A 21039-nucleotide genomic window follows, 5' to 3' on the forward strand; every position below is an offset into this window, starting at 1 on the left:
GGGAAGGAAAATCGTGAGCATTGCTGTCTATGCCAGATAATCTTTATAACGCTTGATAGTCTGTTCGCTAGTCTCTATCTATTCCTAGGTTTGGAAGGATTCTATTTTGATCAAGAGGATGGGGTGTGTGTGTTTGCAGGGAGGAGGGGTTTTCAAAGTATCCGCATCTCTGTTTCAAGCCCCATTGAACTGTCTTTTGTTTTCGCGAGACCCTCATATCAGATACTAGTTTAGCAAGATCACGATGTTCCGTAGATGAACTTCGAAAGGTTTTTCTCGGAAGGGTAGAAACAAAGCAGATGAAATATGGGTTTGAAAGTCCCAAAGCAAGCACTCATGAAATTGAAAATTAGTGAAACCAGTCACAAGTAAAGGATTTACATTGGGGGACGTAAAAAATTATTTGCTGTATGGCCACATATCCCCTTCTGTGAGTGCTGTGTTTATGGGAAGATGTGCACATCGTCTTGAAAGTAAGGCTCTTGAAGAAAAAGAAATTGACCAGAAATTCAGAATTTTTAGAAGTGAATGAGGATTAATACAAAAGTGTTAGCCCAAAACGTTTTGCAGCAAACAGGGCATCATGTAGCAATTCACCAGTGCCTGCACTACTCAGCAAAATGGAGTGGCAGAGAGGAAGGACATGCAAATTGATGAGGCAGCTGGGTCTAAGCTGAAACACATGTGAATTGCCAAACATGAACTGAGCTAAAGTTTGGGGTTGATGTGAGCTATCCTTCTATGCTTTAAGTTTTGTCAAAACAAGCTGATTCTCACATCAACCTTCAAAATTTGTGGTTACTCGTGGATGCACTGTTCACATCACAGTCAAGACATGAGACAGCTGTCCTATATGTGCATCAAAGGCATTATATCAAAGATAGCAGAGAACACTCCACAATACTAATGGTTCAAGCAATGGAACCAAGTTCTATAGAAAGGCGAGTCTTACTATTGTAAAAAAATGCGGCTTTGTGAGAATCAATGCAAGAAAAAGGCACATCAAGGTCAAACACAACAAGCTAATGCAATCCAGCCCCCTTTCAAAAATGCGAATCAGTAAGCAATGTTAGAGAGGGCAAGTATGTCTTTGAACAACTATTAATGGTCTAAGGTCCTCTACATTGATTCCCATGTCATTACAGTAGTGCGGACTTAGTATTACAAACCAGAGGACATTATTGATCCATGGGGACATAAGCCCTTTAGAAATGATGTTGAATCATACGAAAAAGTCTCCTTTGGCCTAGAGCCTCCATTTCTAGTCATTTCTTAAAATTTGATTTTCGAGGGCTTGAAAATGCCTTGGAAACGTCCTTTTGTGAACTTACTAACATATTTGGCGATTACCATGTGAACCTCAATATGGAGTATTTTATAGTTTGTATGTCTGCTTAGGTGAAAAAGCATGACGCCAGTGTGGGTATCATAATTTATCTCCGTCAACACATAATTGTAGATCATTTGGATTGACCATGCCCATGGACATGGCAACAGTTGTGTAGCATTCAATGGATATTCCTTTCGCTCAGCATGTCATAGAACAAAGCAAGTCCACAGGCTATAGTTTGTGATCCGGAAACCTGGACGAGAATTTATAGGGCAGCTGACCTGTAAAAGACTGGATAGTGAAAGCTGTTAGTATAAGCACGCGCGCACACTTTTTTTTTTTGGGGTGAAAATATTGTCGCTTTTATATTACAAGATGAGCATCCCAAAGCAGGATATGCTCAAAATACATCAAGCAAAGATGTCAATATATGACAAATATACATCCTGATCTAGAGACCCTGTTTGCAAACAATCATAAAGCGATTGTTGCAAAGAGTGCTTGAAGAAAGAGTAAGCTGAGAAAGTCGGGTCACCAAAAATTCTATGATTTCTGTCCTTCTATAGAGTCCAAAGTGCCCAATATCGAACCCAAATAAAGAAGAAAACAAACTGATGTCGAGGGGGATGTATCCCAAACAGCTAGAAGTACTAGCCAAAAGTAAAGCTTGGAAATCTGGCGCGTAAAGTTTGACCTAATAATGCCAAGAAATCACATGTATGAGAACTATGCCAAAAGAGATGAGACACTGTTTTTCTGGGAGCACACCTTTTTTTATAGTGAAATCTTATATTTCTGTGTGGGAAACCCCAAAAAAAGGTAAAAACCCACCAATAAGTACAAAGGAAAAATTTACAAGCTAAACCTCCGAACAAAAGTCATGAGACAGCCAAGTAAAAAGTTACAAGATCAAACTGGAGGAGGATCAAACACAACATCCTCCAGTTTAAGATTGTTGCTTTGTAAAAATAGATGCAATGAAGAAACTGCACCGTCAACAAAAACCACCTGTTTTTTGCCCTTGTGATTCTTCTTAATATAAGCCGGCACCCAAAATTTGTGAATCATAGGGTCAAAAACCTGTTGTAACATGGGATGAAAAGATTCCAGTGAAAAGGGCACATTTGCATCCCGAACAGAAGAAGACTCTGGCACATGCATCAGCAGAGGCAAAGGAGCTAGATCGACATCTGTATCCTCCGACGAAAGAGCTGCATCTGATAAAGCAGGACTCAGCATGTCAGCTTCACTCCGAGGATCAACCTGAGAAAGAGCATGGGTAGCCCTGGGAGCGCGCACGCGCACACACAATCTTTTGCAGTGCTAGGATTGAGCTGCCTTAGTTTGCTTCTCTATGCTTCGGGCATGCAGTGTCTGCTGCTGTTGTGATTTTCAATGTGTTCTAAATAACTTTATTGGGTTGTCGTGCAGGCGATGATCATATTGTCCTGGAGTGGATCAGGTTCTCCCCTTGACGTGTTTCAGTTCTCTGTTTTTCAGAACGTCTTAAGTATCTTCATAACAGCTGCTATCCTTCGCCTGCTGCAAGGTACAAGATTCTACTGGCTCACTTGACGATGATTCACATGACTTAATGCATTCAGGCAAGCAAGCTTACATATCTATGTTTTGCAGTTGTTTTGGACCTTGTCTTAAACTTCAAAGCTTACAACAAAAAAAGCATGCTACGATTTACACTGAAGCTGGCTATAGCAGTAGCATGGGTTATTATTCTTCCAGTATGCTATTTGCATTCTTGGGACAAGCCAACTGGCATTATCAAAGTGATAAAGAATTGGCTCCGTCAGACAGGCAAAATACCTTCTTTGTACATCACTGCAGTGATTGTCTACTTACTGCCAAACTTTCTTGGTGCAATCCTTTTTCTGTTACCCTCTTTGAGTCAGCAGATTGAAGACTCAAATTGGAAAATTTTCCGCGCCTTGCTTTGGTGGTCACAGGCATGTGCTCATTTATACTGTTCAAAGATCCTTTGAATGGTTTTAATGTTGTTAGAATGGTGACAGTTAAACGAAGTCTCTATGTATGCTTTTTGAACTGAACAATTGTAAGTGTGAATGATTTGGCAAATAATGAACTCTTGCTTCATAGAGAATACATACACATTTATTAGTTTGCTAATATTGTCCTGATAAATCTTCGGCAGCCACGATTATACGTTGGGCGTGGCATGCAGGAAGGCACATTTGCTCTTTTCAAGTATGATAATTTTCCACCTTATTTGAAGGTTACCTAGCTGCATGTGGCTAATAATTTGAAGCACAAGAGTGTGATATCTGTCTGCTTTCCATTCTACCGACAGGTATACTATGTTTTGGATTCTTCTTCTAATAAGCAAGTTTTCTTTCAGCTACTTCATCCAGGTATGTGGAAAGTGCCATTTAGTTGCAAAATTTTCTAGTCTAATTGTCTAAATAAAAGTATAAACCACAAAAGTAACATTAAAATGATGTGCAAAATGGTGGTTGGATGTTTGGAATGCCTTTCAGTTAAACACTCAAAGCTTTTGAAAGCAAGTTTGGGCATCTTTTGATGCCGATATGAATATGCTTGTGGAATATAACAGCCTGTTCTCAATTTTCTTTGACAGATTAAGCCTCTAGTGAACCTAACAAAGGCGGTTAGGGCTGTGTCTGATGTCCATTATGAATGGCACGAGCTCTTTCCCCATGGTATGCTATTTAAGAGTTGCAAGATTAGTGGCGATTAATCTGCTTGATGTGGAGCTCTACTCAGCCAGCAGGTTTGATGTATTGATAACTTTTGCTTTTCTGGATAATGTACAGCGAAATATAATATTGGAGCTATCATCTCGATATGGGCACCAGTGATTTTAGTAAGTGACAGGTTTGGTTGATTCAGTTGTTAACTCAACTCAGAAACCTTTTTTTGGGCAAGCCACAGTGAGCTACACTTAGTTCTTAGCAGATTTTGCCGATATAGGAGATATTAAGTGCTTATTTTACAGATCTATTCCTTTTTGGGGCTCCTGTCTTTTTGTTTCCACAGCTGGAGTGACCTCTCTATTTTTAGAACCCCTTCTGATGATGGAATGGTACAAACATTGTCTTGAGACTGTACTTTGCAGGTCTATTTCATGGATACTCAAATTTGGTATGCTATTTTTTCCACGGTAGTCGGAGGTATCTCAGGTGCATTTCGGCGGCTTGGTGAGGTAAGCAATCCCACAATATTACAATCTTAGTGGATTTGTGTTCATACTGTTGTAATGGCTTTTTCTTTTTCTTGTTGAACGAGAGAGAAAGTCTGGAGCCTATGACATGTGGCTGGGTTTGGTTTTATAGGAAAGGTTCCATGGGGGCCTATGGAAGGTGCTGGAAAAAATAGAATTGTTGCCTTGTAGTATGTCAAGGATTGTGATACTTATAGCAAATCTATAATGTGGCAACACAAGCGTTGAAAATAATCAGTTTTCATCTTCTAGGCCGTGAGGGTTTACGCTTGTAATGTATAAAAAAACAATGTACTTTGGTGAAGCAACATGAGATTGGTACATTTTGGAGTCGCAACTCAGCATCTTCAAGTCAGAGTCCTTATTTCCGCAACATTTCACATAAGGAGAGTATAAGAACCTGATATCCATCAAATCCTGGAAAAACCTATTACAATTATACGTAATCCCTAAAAGTCTAGGTACAATATACACTGAAAAGCTTGTACATACATAAGCTGCCACATGTTGCAAGGTGTGCTTGGAAACAATGTCTCTCTAGTCTTCACAAAAAGCATGTCCTCTGGTCAGTTGTGCTTGTGCTGTCGGTTTTCATAGTGTACTCGGGGTATGTGAAAAAGCACCCTAGATATCCATAGGATCTGACTATCTCCAACTTGCTCCTCTGCAAGTGTGAAGGCGTCGATGTTAACCACCACATGCAGCCCAAACTGCCAGCTCAGATATCACATCATAAAGGGGGCAACCCTGCACCCTGTGCTGCAACATTAGTTACCTAGAGGGCGGTCACTTTGATTAGCTTTGAGCCGTCCAATCTGTAAACCTAGGTAGGCTAGGTCAAGGTAGTTTTGGTACACATAACACATAAATTTTTGTATGTTATAGTAAGGTGCATTCTGTATTGTACGGTACACATACAATAAACATCTGTTTGTCTGTTTCTTTGTTTGTTTTTTGTGTGGGCATTTAATATAACAATAATTTTGTACAAGGGGTGTGGTTGCATCCCCTTCCTTTGACTTGAATGCCGCTTTGAATGATTTGGCACTTATTTATGTTTACTTGCTGCCTCCTTCCTTCTCATCCCAGCTCAAGGCTGGTTGCTACCCCTTCAGCCCACACAGCCCCCTCTGCACATCCTCCTCTTCCAAGCTGTAGTCACTCCCATGGTTCACACAGCCCCGTAGATTGTAGCGTTTGTAGACTCTCAAGTCGTGATTCATTGCTTTAGTATGTTTCACAATCTCGATCTAGTAATTGGTTTCAATTTGGAGCTTTCAGTTTTCAAGTTGAATCTCTTGGTGTATTATTTAGTTCCAGGTTGTATGTGTATGTACATCAATAGTCAGTCATGGTAGAATCTACTTATTGCTGACGGTGATTGATCATTGTATTCTAAGTACTATAGTCATTAATTATTGTTGAGCCGTGGGGAAGTCCTTCTAGTTGGGTACTTCCAGGCGAGGACGAGCACATGTCAGGCCCCACGTTTGGACTTTCGAGATGATGCCATATTGCTGCCAGATATGATTTGGATGAGGTAGGCTTGACACAAGTATCTGCTGACAGATGGGGACCAGTCACATCATATGGTCGCACACTTTTGGATATGGGTAGGATGCACGGTCTTGTCATATATAATGGTCTTAAGCTATGGCCCTCCTCAGGTGGCTTCACTTGCTTTCCACATGGGGGAGGGTCTAGCGCAGTTGACTACATAATGGGATCCCCTGTCTTCACATCGCACATCACTGCCTTCTCCGTTTCACCACCTCCCCCAGGGGCAAATCGCACCTACCTCTTTTTCAGCATCTTCAAACCCCGTCTTACGATACCACCCACCACATCGACCACATACCACTTATCATGATATACACTTCGATTATGATCTAGCACCCGTATGCTCTGCACGGCACTGACATACATTGATCACATACCCCTACTAGAGGACCGTGCTGCCCTGATTAGCTGCTCACTCCACAAGGCTGCCCTTCATGCCTTCCCATACACCACTGGCTCCGAAACATCCGTGTATGTTGCCCAGCTTATTTGTACACATTAGCGACCATAAGCCACAAGGTGAGTAGGTTTTGCAGGATACAAATCAGGGACGACCAAGAAAGAAGAAGAGGGAAATTTAATCACCATCCCCACCAAAGAAATTGCCAAACATAGCTTTTGACCACCGCTTCCCAAGGAAGAGCCACATGTTCTTCATTATGAAAAGTGTTATCTTAAAGCATGTTAATAAGATCCAAGGTCCATAATTTTTATCACCACACAATAAAGCACATTTCTTTGAGAATTAATACATGCATACTAGTGAGAGGACCACACATTATACATAAGACAATATAAAATTATATGACTATTAATAAAGGGAAGCTTAACACAATAGAAACCTTAATATAAACTAGATTTGTATGAGCAGTAAAAAAGAAAATTGGAGAGTGTTTGCTATCCTGTAAGAATGGAAAAAAGCTCAGTGATCCGAGTGCAACATAAAAGTGGGCACCCAATCTGATGATAAACTCTCCCAATCAGGATCTTGAAATACACATTGGATCTGTAGATCTGCTGCAGAATCAAGGATAGTGCCTACATGCACCCTAGTATGTTAAATGACCTTATTTGTCCCTGTGAATAAGGGCTCACAACAAAAGTCAAGCATGCATGATTTATGGCAGCAAGGAGGTAGCACATCCACTTGCATCATATGTAGCAATGATGCATGTGACAGAACATCATATCCTTACGATGGATTCTCCTTCAAGAACCTTTAATTCATCTTCTGTAGCAGTCTGCAAAAATATGGGATAGCTACAAGGGGGAGAGCTAACCAGAGCTACTTTTTAAAGGCTGAAGGTTTGCCATTGAGCGCAGATTCGAACCCTCGGTATGCTGCGATCCAGGTTCAAGTTTCTTCCAAGTGCATTTACTCAGCAGCTGGTCCCTGTTAGTAAGAGTCTCAAGAGGACCTTTACTCTCCATCGCGGATTTGATCAGGTGCAGTAAGCCTGTTTAGCTGCCACTGATAATACTTATTGTTCTTGCAATCACATTCTTCTTTCGCAACTTTGGTTCACCTTCCAATATATCTGAGATGGTTGGCTAGTTTGTGACAGTTTTTATGGGTGCATATGCAGGCTCCTGAAGGGAGGAACGACTCTGCCAAATTTGCACAGCTATGGAATGAGGTGATTAATAGCTTTAGAGAAGAGGACATAATTAGCAATAGGTATGCCTTTCTTTCCATGCTTCTGCTTCTGCTCATGTTTTTTTAAAAGTTTCTTTTGTGGGTTTTTTTTTTTGGGGGGGAGGTGGAAAGCTGAGAGGAGCGCTTATCATATAGTTTGGCCCTTCACTGAAAAATTGGATGACAATGTGCCAGGGAATTGGATCTGCTGCTGCTTCCTTATTCTTCTTCAGACTACAGTTTTAAAACAGATTTAGTGCAATGGCCTCCATTCCTGCTTGCAAGCAAGGTGTACATGCTTTATGGATGGTTTTGCAAATGCTTCTTCAAATAACAGTGTTGGATGTTCTTAGTTACACGAGTTGACGACACAGTCACTTTCACAAGCAATAAACTTATGGTCTTTTCAATGTGCAGCTGCCAATTGCATTGAATATGGCAGCTGAATTTGAAGGGAAAGATCATGATCTCTGGAGGCGCATCACAGCAGATGAATACAGAAAGATGGCTGTTCAGGAGTGCTATGAGTCATTCCAGCATATTTTGAGGTGTCTGATTGACGGGGAGACTGAGAAAAAGTAAATATATGTGTTCAAAAAGCTAGATTTATTACTGAAAGTGTACTTTTTAAATTATTCTGTTGCTAGAAGATGCTTTTCTTGTCAAAGAATATAAAAAGGAAATCAGAACTATTGTATAAACGTCATGTCTTATCACGGGTTCAGGATTATGGATAAACTCCTGGCAGAAGTGGATGCAAGGATAGAAGAAAAAACGTTTCTGGACCATTTTAGAATGAAAGCGCTTCCACTACTTTACAAGAAGTTTGTCGCACTCATTGAGCTTTTGGTAATTTACTGCTGGACGTTGGATCATTTTGCTTGCTTTCTGGTTCTGTTGAATCCAAAGCTGTTTGGATGGAGTAGTGGGTTTATGGTGCTGATCCTATTTGCGAAAAACTGTTGGGTTCTGATTCATTTATTTGATAAAATCTGCAGCAGGAAGCACCAGATGAATCGAAAGTTGAGCGTGTGATTTATAATCTACAAGACATGTTGGAAGTGATCACAAAAGATATCATGGTACAGGGTTTCAAGTGAGCTCTAACATCACTCAACTCTTATGCATGTCTTTAGGTTATGATTCTGGAATAAGATTTTAACTCTTTATTCTGTGCTGAAGTCTTGAACGTGAGTTGAGCCATGGGAGACCAGAGTCGAATCGGCATGCGGAGGTACAAGTAGCGCACGAGAAGAAGAAGCAGCTTTTTGCATCCATCAAGTATCCTCCTTCGGAGTCCCCTGCTTGGAGAGAGCAAGTGCGTGCAACATTTAATAACATGAGATGGATTTATGCATTCAAAAAACAAACATTGAAGTAGCATAGCCTAATAATGAAAATTCTCTATTTCTTTAAATATTCATCAACCCAACATTGATCAGGATTGGGTTGTGAAAATGGTGTCATAATGCTAAATTTGTCTTACCATGATCCATCGGATTGTCTTGCATGGTAGATAAAGCGGCTCCACTTGCTCCTCACAGTAAAAGAATCTGCTATGGATGTCCCCACAAACCTTGAAGCACGGCGACGGATTGCTTTCTTTACAAACTCACTATTCATGGTTATGCCTAGAGCTCCGACGGTTCGAAATATGATGTCTTTTAGGTAAGCTATCGTCTCCTTTCAACCAACTGTTAAAGGTTCCAAACAGTATGCTCTGGATGATAAAAAAGCTCGTTTTTTCAAATAACTTTACGTGCATGCATGTATCATTCTGGTGGAAGATATTAGGGGCACACATTTTCAACTGCTATATTACAGAGGGAGACACAAACATAGGTATGGTTGGGAAGGTCTAATTAAAGGCCAGTGAACAGGAACTCAGCTGTTAATGTAGTTTTGTGTACAGAACCCAGTATGGTCTTATCTAAGAAGGCAGGAACTTGTTCCTATGCATTATGCTGTGGCTCATTGATACTGAGCAACTGTCTCATTGTGTACTAGGTTGCCTTGGTGGCTGCTTTTTCATAGCATTAGTGTACGAGGATGAGTTTTTAAACATCTTGGCCTTTTATCAGCTCAAACCACTTTTTTCTATGTAGCATTGAAAAGGGTGGGATGCTTTAGGATTCCTACTGTGATCTCATCCCTACAAGTGTTATGAGCCCACAATGGTTAAAAACTAATTTTTTATATGGCTGCGATTTATGAAACTCTCCTTTGAGCAGATGCCTTGATGAAAGGACTACCAATGCTATGGCTGACTTAAGCTAGCTGTATTTCTTTGCACATGGCCTTACACACTGAGGTCATTCAAGGTAAACATTTTTGGCATTGTAAAAGTGTACTAGCACGTTTGGTTAGTCAACTGGAACTCTCCTTTCAAAAGGAGCCCTACTTGAAGGGACGAACGTACAAATGCGAGGTGGGCTTCATTGGTATTGTGCTTTTCTCCATAGTTGTACACAACCATGCCTCCGCATGGTGGGCCTTTTGTTGGAAGGTTAGGTTCAATGCTCCACCTGTGAGCCCTCAAAGGAGACTAAGGGCTTGACATATGTACAGGGATGTGATACTGCCACATAGACTGAACAGAGAGTTGCCATGTGGGCAGCAGACAAGCTGCAACATGGGGCTATTTTAGGGCAGGCAGTAAGGCCACCCATGTCAGCATCTGTTAGAATTATAGATATAATTCAGCAGTGACCAATGTAATTTAATAAGCTAGTTAGGGGCACTTTTCCCTCTTTAAGAGGTTTTTCCCCCTAACCGCAGTTAGTTCACTAACTATGGTTAGTGACTACTAAGGTTTTGTCACTAGGACAAAACCTTATCTCTCACTCATTGAGTTGTACTCTTTACACTCTTCTATTGCAACTCAGCTTTCAGCTTCCAAGCTCTCCAGCTCTCACTCTCTCTTGCTCTCTCTCACTCTCCATTCTCTCACATTTGGTATTAGAGCATTTGATCCAGCTCCCTACTTCTTCCCCGTTGAGCTCCAGCTACAACCCACGCTTCGTTGCTACACCTCACTTGTACAGTCCGTATGACTGTACGGAATCTGTACCGTACCTGTCGTACCGTACCGTACCGTATATGAGTTTCAGATCTGCATCGTACACCGCGTCCGCACAGCTCGTCGTCGTTGTCCGTACAAGTGCCGTACAGTCCGTCGTCAGACTGTACTGTTCGTCGTATAGTGCCGTACCTGTGCGTACAGTTCGCTGCCATCAGTCGTACAGTTTGCTGTCATCGTCCGTACCAGCACGTACCTTTTTCATATTGGATCTGTGTTTCTGTACCGCACGTCATCGCGGTACAGTTGCAGTCCTCCGTACATCGCTGGATGCTGGTTGCCGTACAGTACGTACGGTTGTTCACATTCTTCCGTTTAATTCCGTACAAAATGTCGTACAAACAGATTGATAGTTCCGTACTATCTGTCCGTACAGTTTGCAGGTGATCTAGACAGGCACATCTTGCAGATAGCCATTGTTTGGCTCAGTTTTTTGGAAGAATTTGGGGCATCCTGTTTGTTGCAGACATTGCAATCATTTTGTAATTTCGGAGCTACACTTGGAGCAAACATTGCAGATTTGATCTGAAATTGCAAAATTTGGGGCTCTTTGTACTTCTGTCCCTTTCTAGTTGCAATTTCAAGCTCGAAATTTGGGGCTTTCAGTTCTGCAGTACAATTTCTTGAAGAAATTTGGGGATTTTGTAATTACACTGCAATCTCGCAGTGAAATTGGGGGCTTTTGCAGACAAAGCGCAATTCTTGCAACATTTGGGGCTTTTAATCTATTTGCCCCTTTCCGGTTGCAATTTCAGGCCTATTTTGGGGCTTTTGTGTTGGGAGAGCAATTTCTGGAGTTTTCAGTTCATACTGCTTTTCTTGGAGTGTTTTGCAGCACTTTTGGCAGATTCTGGAGAATTAGTTGATGCCACACTTTACAGTCAGGCTGTTGGATGCCTCATATATCTCTGCAACACTAGACCTGATATTCAGTTTGCAGTATCTCAGGTGAGCAGGTACATGCACAGCCCAAAAACTATGCATTGGCAGGTAGTTAAGCGCATCTTCCGTTATTTGCAGGGCATGAAGTCTTTTGGCTTGCTATTTCCCAGGGGGGGTGACTTGCAGATGCATGCCTACAGTGATTCAGATTGGGTTGGTGATTATGACACTAGGCAGTTCACTAGTGGCAATTGTTTCTTTTTGGGTAAATCTTGCATTTCCTGGCTGAGCAAGAAACAATCTACAGTGGCTACCTCATCATGTGAAGCTGAGTACAGGGCAGCTTTCACAGCAACAGTTGAATGTATCTGGCTGCGACGTCTATTTGCTGATCTTCATCTGTCTTTGGAGGGTCCTTCTCCAATTCTCACTGATAGTCATAGTGCCATTGCAGTGGCAAAGAATCCAGTGTTTCATGCTCGCATGAAGCACATTGAGGTTCACTATCACTACGTCAGAGAGAAGTTGCATGCAGGAGAGATCAGTATGATCTTTGTGTCCACACATGACAACGTTGCAGATATTTTCACCAAAGCACTACCACGTGAAAAGTTTGAGGCATTTCACAGTGCCCTGAACTTATATCCGTTTGGTGATCGATCAGCCTTGTACATGACATTGGCACTGCAGGGGGGTGTTAGAATTATAGATATAATTCAGCAGTGACCAATGTAATTTAATAAGCTAGTTAGGGGCACTTTTCCCTCTTTAAGAGGTTTTTTCCCCTAACCGCAGTTAGTTCACTAACTATGGTTAGTGACTACTAAGGTTTTGTCACTAGGACAAAACCTTATCTCTCACTCATTGAGTTGTACTCTTTACACTCTTCTATTGCAACTCAGCTTTCAGCTTCCAAGCTCTCCAGCTCTCACTCTCTCTTGCTCTCTCTCACTCTCCATTCTCTCACAGCATCTAGGGCTGACCATATGCCCAGATTTAGGATGGCAGAAGTGCAGCCATGTAGGCTGCTATGCAGGCCAACGTATATGGCTTCCTTGAGGGCCCTTCTATCTCGTTCACCTATCACGAGGCTAACCAGGTCATGCGGGAGGATCTTGTACACATGTTTAGGACAAATATATGGGCTGGTGCAAGGCCTGGAAGAGACAGGAGAGTGAGCCAGCAGAGGGCCAATTATAGGCCAGGGCTGCCTGCTGGACGGCAGATATACAGGCTGCCAGCAGTCAACAGTCCAAATGCTGGTGGGCAGCAGCAGGGACCAGTTTCGATCAGCCTAACCTTATCAGGTGGGCCTGGAAGACTGGCCACTCAGCCAGTCGAAGGGGGGTTTCTGTCCCTGTATGAAATCCCTCTTTGGGGGGCACAAAGACGTCAGTCTACAGGACTCTGTAGTTCACTAGGGCCCTTTTTGGTGCAACCTATAGTCTGGGAGAGCCCAATCGAGTGCTTAGGAGGGAGCAGAAGGTAGAAACTCACCTATGAGCAGCTACTGAATCCTATGATGCCACGTGGTATTTCAGGAGTTGTTACAGCAGGTGGTATGGAAGCATAGAGTGCCATTTTTGGGTGCCTCTCTGTCTGTGTATGCGGCAAGTGTTGGTATAGTTTTGGCACTTGTGTGTGCTCGCTGAAATGAGATAAATTGGTTGTATTATGCTGGCATATCTGCGGTATTAGGATGATTTGTGTTCATAGTCAGTGATGCAAGGTCTTAGTCTAGAGACACATGGTTAGAAGTGTGTTTTCCAACACTTTCTGGCATGGTGCCTCTAAGCAAAATATCCATCTATTCTATGATTTCTGATTGTCAAACCAAGCAAGATTTGGTTTGTTGACTAGAAGTTTCTCTACGGGGTGAAAAGACCCTTCAGAGAGATTGGTCGATTTCGAAGTCATTAGATGCCAACCTGTATCTCCATTCAGAAGGGGACATGACGATGATCATGATTTTGTATGTTGATGATCTGATCATAATTGGTGACCATCATGAGAAGATAATGAAGATAAAAACTCTTGTGAAGGAGTTTGATATGACGGATATTGGACTTCTCCACTATTTTCTTGGCATAGAGATTTGGCAGGAGCAGGAAAAGATTTTCAGCTTCAAGGAGAACTATTGCTTGGAGATACTGAAGCGGTTCTAGATTGATGAGGATGCAGTCACTTCCATGGAAATCGTTGCCAGGCTGAGCAAAGTAGATATGACTCACCCCATAGATATGATATTGTACCTCTCCCAGTGCTTGACCCAACATTGATTTCTCAGTGAGAATGTTATGCCAATTTCACAGCTAAGGGAGACTCATTGGAAGGCATGTTGGGGTACTACAAGATCTGAAGGGTACCTAAGGTTATGAGATTGTGTACCAGGTAAGAATCGACTTCTACGGGTATGGGATTTAGATTGTGCCGGGGATGGTTGTTAGAGATGTCGTTGACCTGAGGACGGCATAGGGGTATGAATAATATATTATTATGCACTTGATGATAACATGACACTTGGGGATGCAGAAGTCATTACTTGATCATAACATGGCACTTGGTGATGCTAATGATATGATACATTGCTTTAAATTTGCAATACAAAACTTGAAGGCAAACCCTAAGTAATTTATGGCTAGGGTGGGGTTGTCACAATACAACAGCAAAGTTCCAATGATCCTATTAACCTCTCTGTTGTTTATATCTTGTAGTGTCCTGACACCGTACCATAGTGAAGATACTCTGTACTCCAAGGACCACATTGATATGGAAAATGAGGATGGCGTGTCCATCTTGTACTACCTGCAGAAAATCTATCCAGGTTTATTGTACAAGACTCTTATTACAATGCACATGTATAGATTTTGTCTTTAGTTTTTGCTTGTAGATTTGCTAAAGAATCCTTGTACATACACTTAAGAGTATGGATTACTTTGTGGGACTTGATGTATGGGAAGAGTCAATTTGAGAATGTTCTATTGTATGGACAGACGAGTGGGATAATCTTATGGAGCGTTTGAACTGCCAAAAAGATGGTGACAGTTGGAATGAAAAAGAATTATGGAATGATGAAGATAATGTGCTTGAGCTAAGGCACTGGGCATCAGGGCGAGGGCAGACTCTCTCTAGAACTGGTCAGTGATTGTTAAACATGATAAAGTCCAGTTAGCTTTACAATTTTCTTGTGTCACTTATGAATTTTGTATCTGCTTTTTGTTCAGTGAAAGGAATGATGTATTATTGGCGAGCGATAAAGCTCCAAGCCTTCCTTGATATGGCCTCAAATGCTGGTAAGCATTGGCCAAACCTTTGTTGAGGGTCTCTTGTCGGCTGTTGCTGCTCTAATCTGGTGGCGATTCATAAGCATTCTTTATTTGCTTATTATTTGTCAATTTTTCTGTGAGTACTGATATTATTATATATATTTCTTTCTTCACAAGGTCCCTTCCCATTTCTTATGGTGCTTGGGGGACAGTGTGGGATTTGTGTTAGGAGAGGTTCTTTCTTGGTGTGTAGTTTCCTCATTCTTCTTGAAATACTATCTAGTCTGCTTGATGTTTGGTTATTCTTTGAAAGGGGTTCTTTTTATATCACTGATTACGACTACTGAAATCGGTACATGGCCATGTGGTCTTCTATTTTTATCCAAAGTTTTCATCATGAAAGTGCAATATTATGCTGTAGTAAGGTGATGGGGTTTGGGACAGAATGCCAGAAATGCTGTTGTGTGTTATATGCTTGACACACGCATGGAACACCAGAACCAGAAGCATATCATGGTTTGAGGTACATTTGCTTATGAAGATTGCAATATTTATGGCTACTGAAAGGGAAAACCAGGCAGCGTCAAGTGTGATGTCAGTTTTTTTTTTGATATAGGGAGGTAATATCGTCACCCTTAAAACAATACAGTAAATCAGCTGGATGTGACGAAATTTAAAACCCGACTGACCGGTGAAAGGCAGCTATGACTTCAATATCACCACTCTTAGACGACGGGATTTATACTCTCAAAAGCTCTCCCTCACTCCCTCTCTCTCAAGATGCACTAGGGCCCAGGACAAATCGTTGGGCTGGACCCCCCCGAAGGTCTTTATTCATCCAAGAAAATCTGTTACAGAAGTTCAGAGTAGAGCTATCTCGTAAATCTCCTTTTTTTTTAAAAACGTGAATAATCCATTTTCTTACAAGAGCTTCAAGCTCCATTCAAATTGGCAACATGCCACTTGTCTAAAATCTAGACTAAATCCTATTACATGCCACTAAGGGCCATTCTGGAGTCTTCAAAGCTCTCGGTCACACGAACCGCCTCCTAGATGCTTGTCAGGCTCCCATTTCGCTTAGGAAAAAATAATCTTCCCTAGTACGTGCAACAATTAATTAAAGCGCACCACCATGGTACCCATTAATTGTTAGCGCTTTGCATGCAAATAACACACTGTGGACTAATCCTAGTCACGGTGGGCGTCCCCACTGAACACGTGCACATCTAAACAAATATATATACAAGTAAACATATATATATTCTCTGGTTGACCGGAGTCAACACTCTTGATTATAATTAAAGAGCTTTGACCAAAGGTCAAGGCGCCTTAATTATAGCCAAGTCTCTCCAATCGAAGTTGGCACATCTTGGTTAATCAGGGTTAACCCTCTTGGCGCATGCCAAGTCTTGTTGACCGAAGTCAACACTATCTGACCGCAGTCAGGTTTACTTGACTAGAGTTAAGTATCTTTGACCGTAGTCAATCCTTTGACCATTAAAGTAACTCTTTGACCATAATTAACACATATAAAACTCTTTAATTATGATCAAATAAATGGTCAACTGTACTTTGACTTAGGATATTTACATTGTGGTGACATCCCCTCGGCTTCTATTCAGTTGACCTCAACTGGAAAGCTTCCTTGTAAACATCCAAAAGTTGTGGATGATCGGATAGCATGTCTTCGTCCACACTTGGCATCTAATGCTGTATAATTCTTGAATTTTACAAGATACCTGTAAAATTCCTTACCCTGAGGGCCTTTACGTACAGTATGGTACACAATTTGCTCTGGCTGAAGGACTTCCTCCAGCTCATCCACTTCTGGTGGATCCTCTGATATTGGTTCTGTAGGCTCTGGTCCCTGGAATTTCTTTAGAAGACTCACATGGAATGCATTGTGAATCCTCCAATGCTCTGGCAATGCTAATCTGTATGCAACCTCATTTATTCTTTCTGTAACCCTGAAAGGGCCATAATATCTGGGAGATAACTTTGCATACACTTTCTGTTTGCCTTTAAACTTGCGGAGCCTAACTTTTTCAAACCTCAAAAGTACCCAGTCCCCTTCCTTGAGATCTAGCTGTCTCCTATGTTTATCTGCAGCTCTTTTATGTTTCTCTTGAGACCTTTCAATTGCTGTCTGGACTTGGCTGTAAGCTGTCTGGAGGTCTCTTACAAACTGATCAGCTGCAAATATTTCATCTTTGGTCCTCAATATAGGTGGCAAAATCACTTTCCCATATATGACTTCAAAAGGGGCTTTCCCTGTAGAGCTATGTACTGTATTATTGTAAGCAAATTCTACTAACGGTAGGTACTTTTCCCAGTCTGAACTTTGGTCACCCACGTAGCATTTCAGCATATCCAAAATGGTAGAATTTGCTACTTCACTTTGACCATCTGTCTGGGGATGGAAAGAAGAAGAAAAATTCAGATTCGTCCCCATGTTATCAAATAAAGCTCTCCAGAATAGACTGGTCATTCTGGGATCTCGATCGCTAACAATGGACTTAGGCATACCATGATGTTTGAAAATTTGTGCCATGAACAACTTAGCCATATGATCTGCCTTTATGGTTTTGCGAACCGGAATGAAATGGGCTTGCTTGCTGAATCTATCTATGATAGTCCAAATCCCATCATTCCCTGACTTTGATCTCGGCAAATCAAAAATAAAGTCCATTGTAATACTTTCCCATGGTGCCTGAGGCACGGGAAGAGGCATAAGTAGGCCAGGTGCCTTCCGTCTATCATACTTGATTTTCTGACACGTACGGCATTCAGTAACAAACTGATGTATATCTTTCCGCATTCGTGGCCAAAAGAAATACCTCACTAGTGCTAGAGTTGTTGCTGTAATTCCTCTATGTCCAGCATAGGGAGGTGCATGGCATTCCCCCAAAATCTTTTTCCTCATCTCCTGGGTGATGCATAGGCAATCATCTTTCATTAAATACCCATCTTTCAGGGAATAGTGATTGGTGAATTGCCCCTCTTGCATTTGCTGTAAAATTTCACCAAAATCAGAATCATGAGCATATTGTTCCCTCATGCCTTCCAGGTCCTGATGATAAGCAATAGTTACATTATTGACCTGGGGTCTTCGGGACAAAGCATCTGCCACTCTGTTCCAAATTCCGGGAGTATGGACAATCTGAAAATGATACATTGACAGCATGTTTGCCCATTTCATATGCTTCTCGGAAAGCTTGGTCTGAGTCAAAAAGTATCTCAGACTTTGGTGATCTGTTTTGATAGTAAAATCTGCACCCAAAAGATAGTGTTTCCATGTATGGATGGCATGAATTACAGCCAATAACTCTTTCTCATAGATTCCTAAATATCTTTCCGCATCCCGAAGTCGCCTGCTTTCATAGGCTACTACATGACCATTCTGATGCAATGCAGCCCCAACACATTCTCCACAAGCATCGCAATCCACATCAAAAGATTGATGACTACCAGAATAGGCTCTGTAGTCAACTTCTCCTTGAGTGTATTGAATGCTTTCTTCTGTGATAATCCCCATGTGAAGGCTGCATTTTTCTTAGTGAGGTCATGTAATGGAGCTGCGATATCAGCAAAATGTCTGATAAACCTTTTGTAGTAAGAACACAGGCCTAAGAAGCTTCGAACTTCATGCACAGTTTTCAGCTCTGGCCACTCCTGAATGGCACGGGTCTTCGCTGGATCCATTTGTATCCCATTCTTGGATATTAAATGCCCCAGATAGTGGATTTCTTCCAAAAAGAACTCACTTTTCTTGCTGTTTGCATAGAGCTGATGATTTCTCAGCTCTTGAAACACTATAGCAAGATGTTCTCTTTGGTCTTCCTCTGTCTTAGAAAAAACTAAGATATCATCAAAGAAAGTACCCATAAAATGCTTGTACTTCCGGAAGATGCGATCCATCATTCTATTGAATGTGGCTGGAGCATTTGTTAACCCAAAAGGCATCACTAAGTATTCATACAACCCGAATGTAGTGCGGAATGCTGTCTTGTGCACATCCTGAGGTTGTATCCTCACTTGGTGGTAGTCACTCTTTAAGTCTATCCTGCTGAAAACTGAAGCTCCATTTAACTGATCCAGGACATCATCAATATGCGGAATAGGGAATCTATTCTTGATGGTCATTTTGTTCAGTGCGCGATAGTCGACGCACATACGGAATGAACCATCTTTCTTCTGTACTAACAGTACAGGGGAGCAAAAAGGAGACGAGCTGGGCTGAATCAACCCTTTGGACAGCAAGTCCTGTACCTGAGCCATAATCTCCTCTCTCTGAGTCGCACTGACTCTATAAGGGGGTCTGTTTGGTGGCTCACTACCAGGCATTAACTCTATCTGATGATCTTCTGGTCTCTCTGGGGGTAACTCCCCTGGCAAAACATCAGAAAAACAATCTTTAAAGTTTACCAGAAATTGAAACTTATCTTTGTCTGCATCATTCATTTCAGCATGCATATCATTCTCTTTTTCTTTTACAAAAACCATGTACGCAGAAATTGCAGACTTTATTGCTTTACCGCATGAAACATCAGATACAATGGGGATAGTGTCCCCTTTATTCCTGGCAATTAAACGCTGATTTTTCCCCCTATGCACAAACTCCAGCACTCTTTCAGGAAGAGTCAACTTCACTGCCTTGCGGTGAAACCAAGGCATCCCCAAAACTACATCATAATGTTTCAGTGGAGAAATGAAGAAGTCTTCCTGATCCACATAACTCTGAACATGAAGACGGAGCTTCCCTATCAAGGGAGTAACTGGCACAGGATTCCCACAAAACATTTGATCGGCATCCAAAGCCCTGCCTAACTCTTCCGTCCTTATTGCCAGCCTGAGGGCTAGATCCTCTGATATAAAATTATCAGTAGCTCCTGGATCAAATAAAATTAGCGCTTGCTGGTCTCTAACTTTGCCCCATGATAGCAGCAATTCTCGTTCTTCTGGGTTCAAAGCATGACCCAGTATATCAGGAATTCCCCCCGCCATTGGCTTTTGCGGTCCTCGTGGCTTCTCTGCCTCTTTTCCCTTCGATGTTGAAGGCTTTTTTGGGCACTGGGCAGCCACATGCCCCTCTTTACCGCACCTGAAGCATTTCCCATCTCTACGGAATTCCGCTATCTGTTCAGGGGTAAATAGAGATTTGCCCTTATAAGTCTTTGAAAACTGAGTACCCCTCGGCTTCTGAGGCTGAAACCCTTTCTTTTCAGCCTTGGGGTACTCTTTCTTTTTTGATTTTGTAAAATCAGTTTTCTTTTTATCAGCACGTCCTGCATGCAAGGATGGCACTGTAGATGGATCTTGTAGCGGCACAAGACTCGCTACTGAAGCTGAATGCATAAGATCTTGAATATTCTTTGCCCCCAAAGCATTCACTACTGCCTGAATTCTTGGAGTGAGACCTGCTCTGTACTTCCTCATTTGGGTGCCTTTGGAGATCTTTTTGAACGGTGCAACCTGCAAATAAGCATCCCAGAACTTTTGGTTGTACCCATCCACTGTATCTCCTGCATCCATGTGCAAGCTGTCCCAGTCTCTTGAAGAACATGGTCTCTAAACTGTTTAGGCATGAACTGCTGGTAGAAGGCTTTCTTGAAGCCCTTCCACTTCCTTGGGGCTGACCCATCTGTGGTCAGTGCACTCCACCATGCACTAGCCGTTGCTGTCAAGTGTAAACTGACCATTCCTAACTTGGAGGATTCTGAAAATTTTTCTGTACCAAATGCAGCATCAAACTGTCTGATAAACTGCAATGCTTTGTCTGTATGACCATACTGTCCATTGTAGGTCATAAACTTGACAGATTTTCCTCCCTCTTTAAATTCCTTGGTCGCTTTGGAAGACTTTCTCTTCCTAGACTTTTCGTGTTTCCTTCTTTTCCTGTATGGTTTATCTGATAAGGAAGAAGAAGACACAGAGGTCGAACTCGAGGTAGACGATGATGGACTAGGAGATCGGTGATGATGCCTCGATATCTTTTTACTATGGGACCGTCTCCTATGAGATCTATGAGATCTCTCTCTCTCAGGCTGTACACGAGAGTGTGCCTCTGGCATT

General features: G+C 41.9%; 1 protein-coding gene across 3 annotated transcripts in view; it reads left to right on the forward strand.

The window, feature by feature from the left end:
• Window positions 1-21039, forward strand: part of LOC147886827 (callose synthase 5-like) — an 83316-nt gene that overhangs the window by 12131 nt on the left and 50146 nt on the right. For 2 of the 3 annotated variants that reach the window (XM_087394736.1, XM_087394737.1), the window contains exons 15-32: window positions 2762-2879; window positions 2966-3291; window positions 3498-3550; window positions 3654-3714; window positions 3942-4023; window positions 4138-4187; window positions 4440-4526; window positions 7428-7550; window positions 7691-7782; window positions 7936-8029; window positions 8158-8318; window positions 8466-8589; window positions 8739-8836; window positions 8923-9058; window positions 9257-9408; window positions 14416-14525; window positions 14695-14838; window positions 14926-14994. In XM_087394736.1, the coding sequence (XP_087250862.1) occupies window positions 2762-2879; window positions 2966-3291; window positions 3498-3550; window positions 3654-3714; window positions 3942-4023; window positions 4138-4187; window positions 4440-4526; window positions 7428-7550; window positions 7691-7782; window positions 7936-8029; window positions 8158-8318; window positions 8466-8589; window positions 8739-8836; window positions 8923-9058; window positions 9257-9408; window positions 14416-14525; window positions 14695-14838; window positions 14926-14994 (2080 nt within the window). The remainder of the gene's footprint in view (window positions 1-2761; window positions 2880-2965; window positions 3292-3497; window positions 3551-3653; window positions 3715-3941; window positions 4024-4137; window positions 4188-4439; window positions 4527-7427; window positions 7551-7690; window positions 7783-7935; window positions 8030-8157; window positions 8319-8465; window positions 8590-8738; window positions 8837-8922; window positions 9059-9256; window positions 9409-14415; window positions 14526-14694; window positions 14839-14925; window positions 14995-21039) is intronic. The other variant, XM_087394738.1, reaches the window with a different exon arrangement.

The sequence above is a fragment of the Dipteris shenzhenensis genome, chromosome 23 (assembly GCF_047967505.1).
Source record: "Dipteris shenzhenensis isolate YYH24624 ecotype China chromosome 23, Dip_SZ_1.0, whole genome shotgun sequence".
In the NCBI taxonomy this organism is placed as follows: Eukaryota; Viridiplantae; Streptophyta; class Polypodiopsida; order Gleicheniales; family Dipteridaceae; genus Dipteris; species Dipteris shenzhenensis.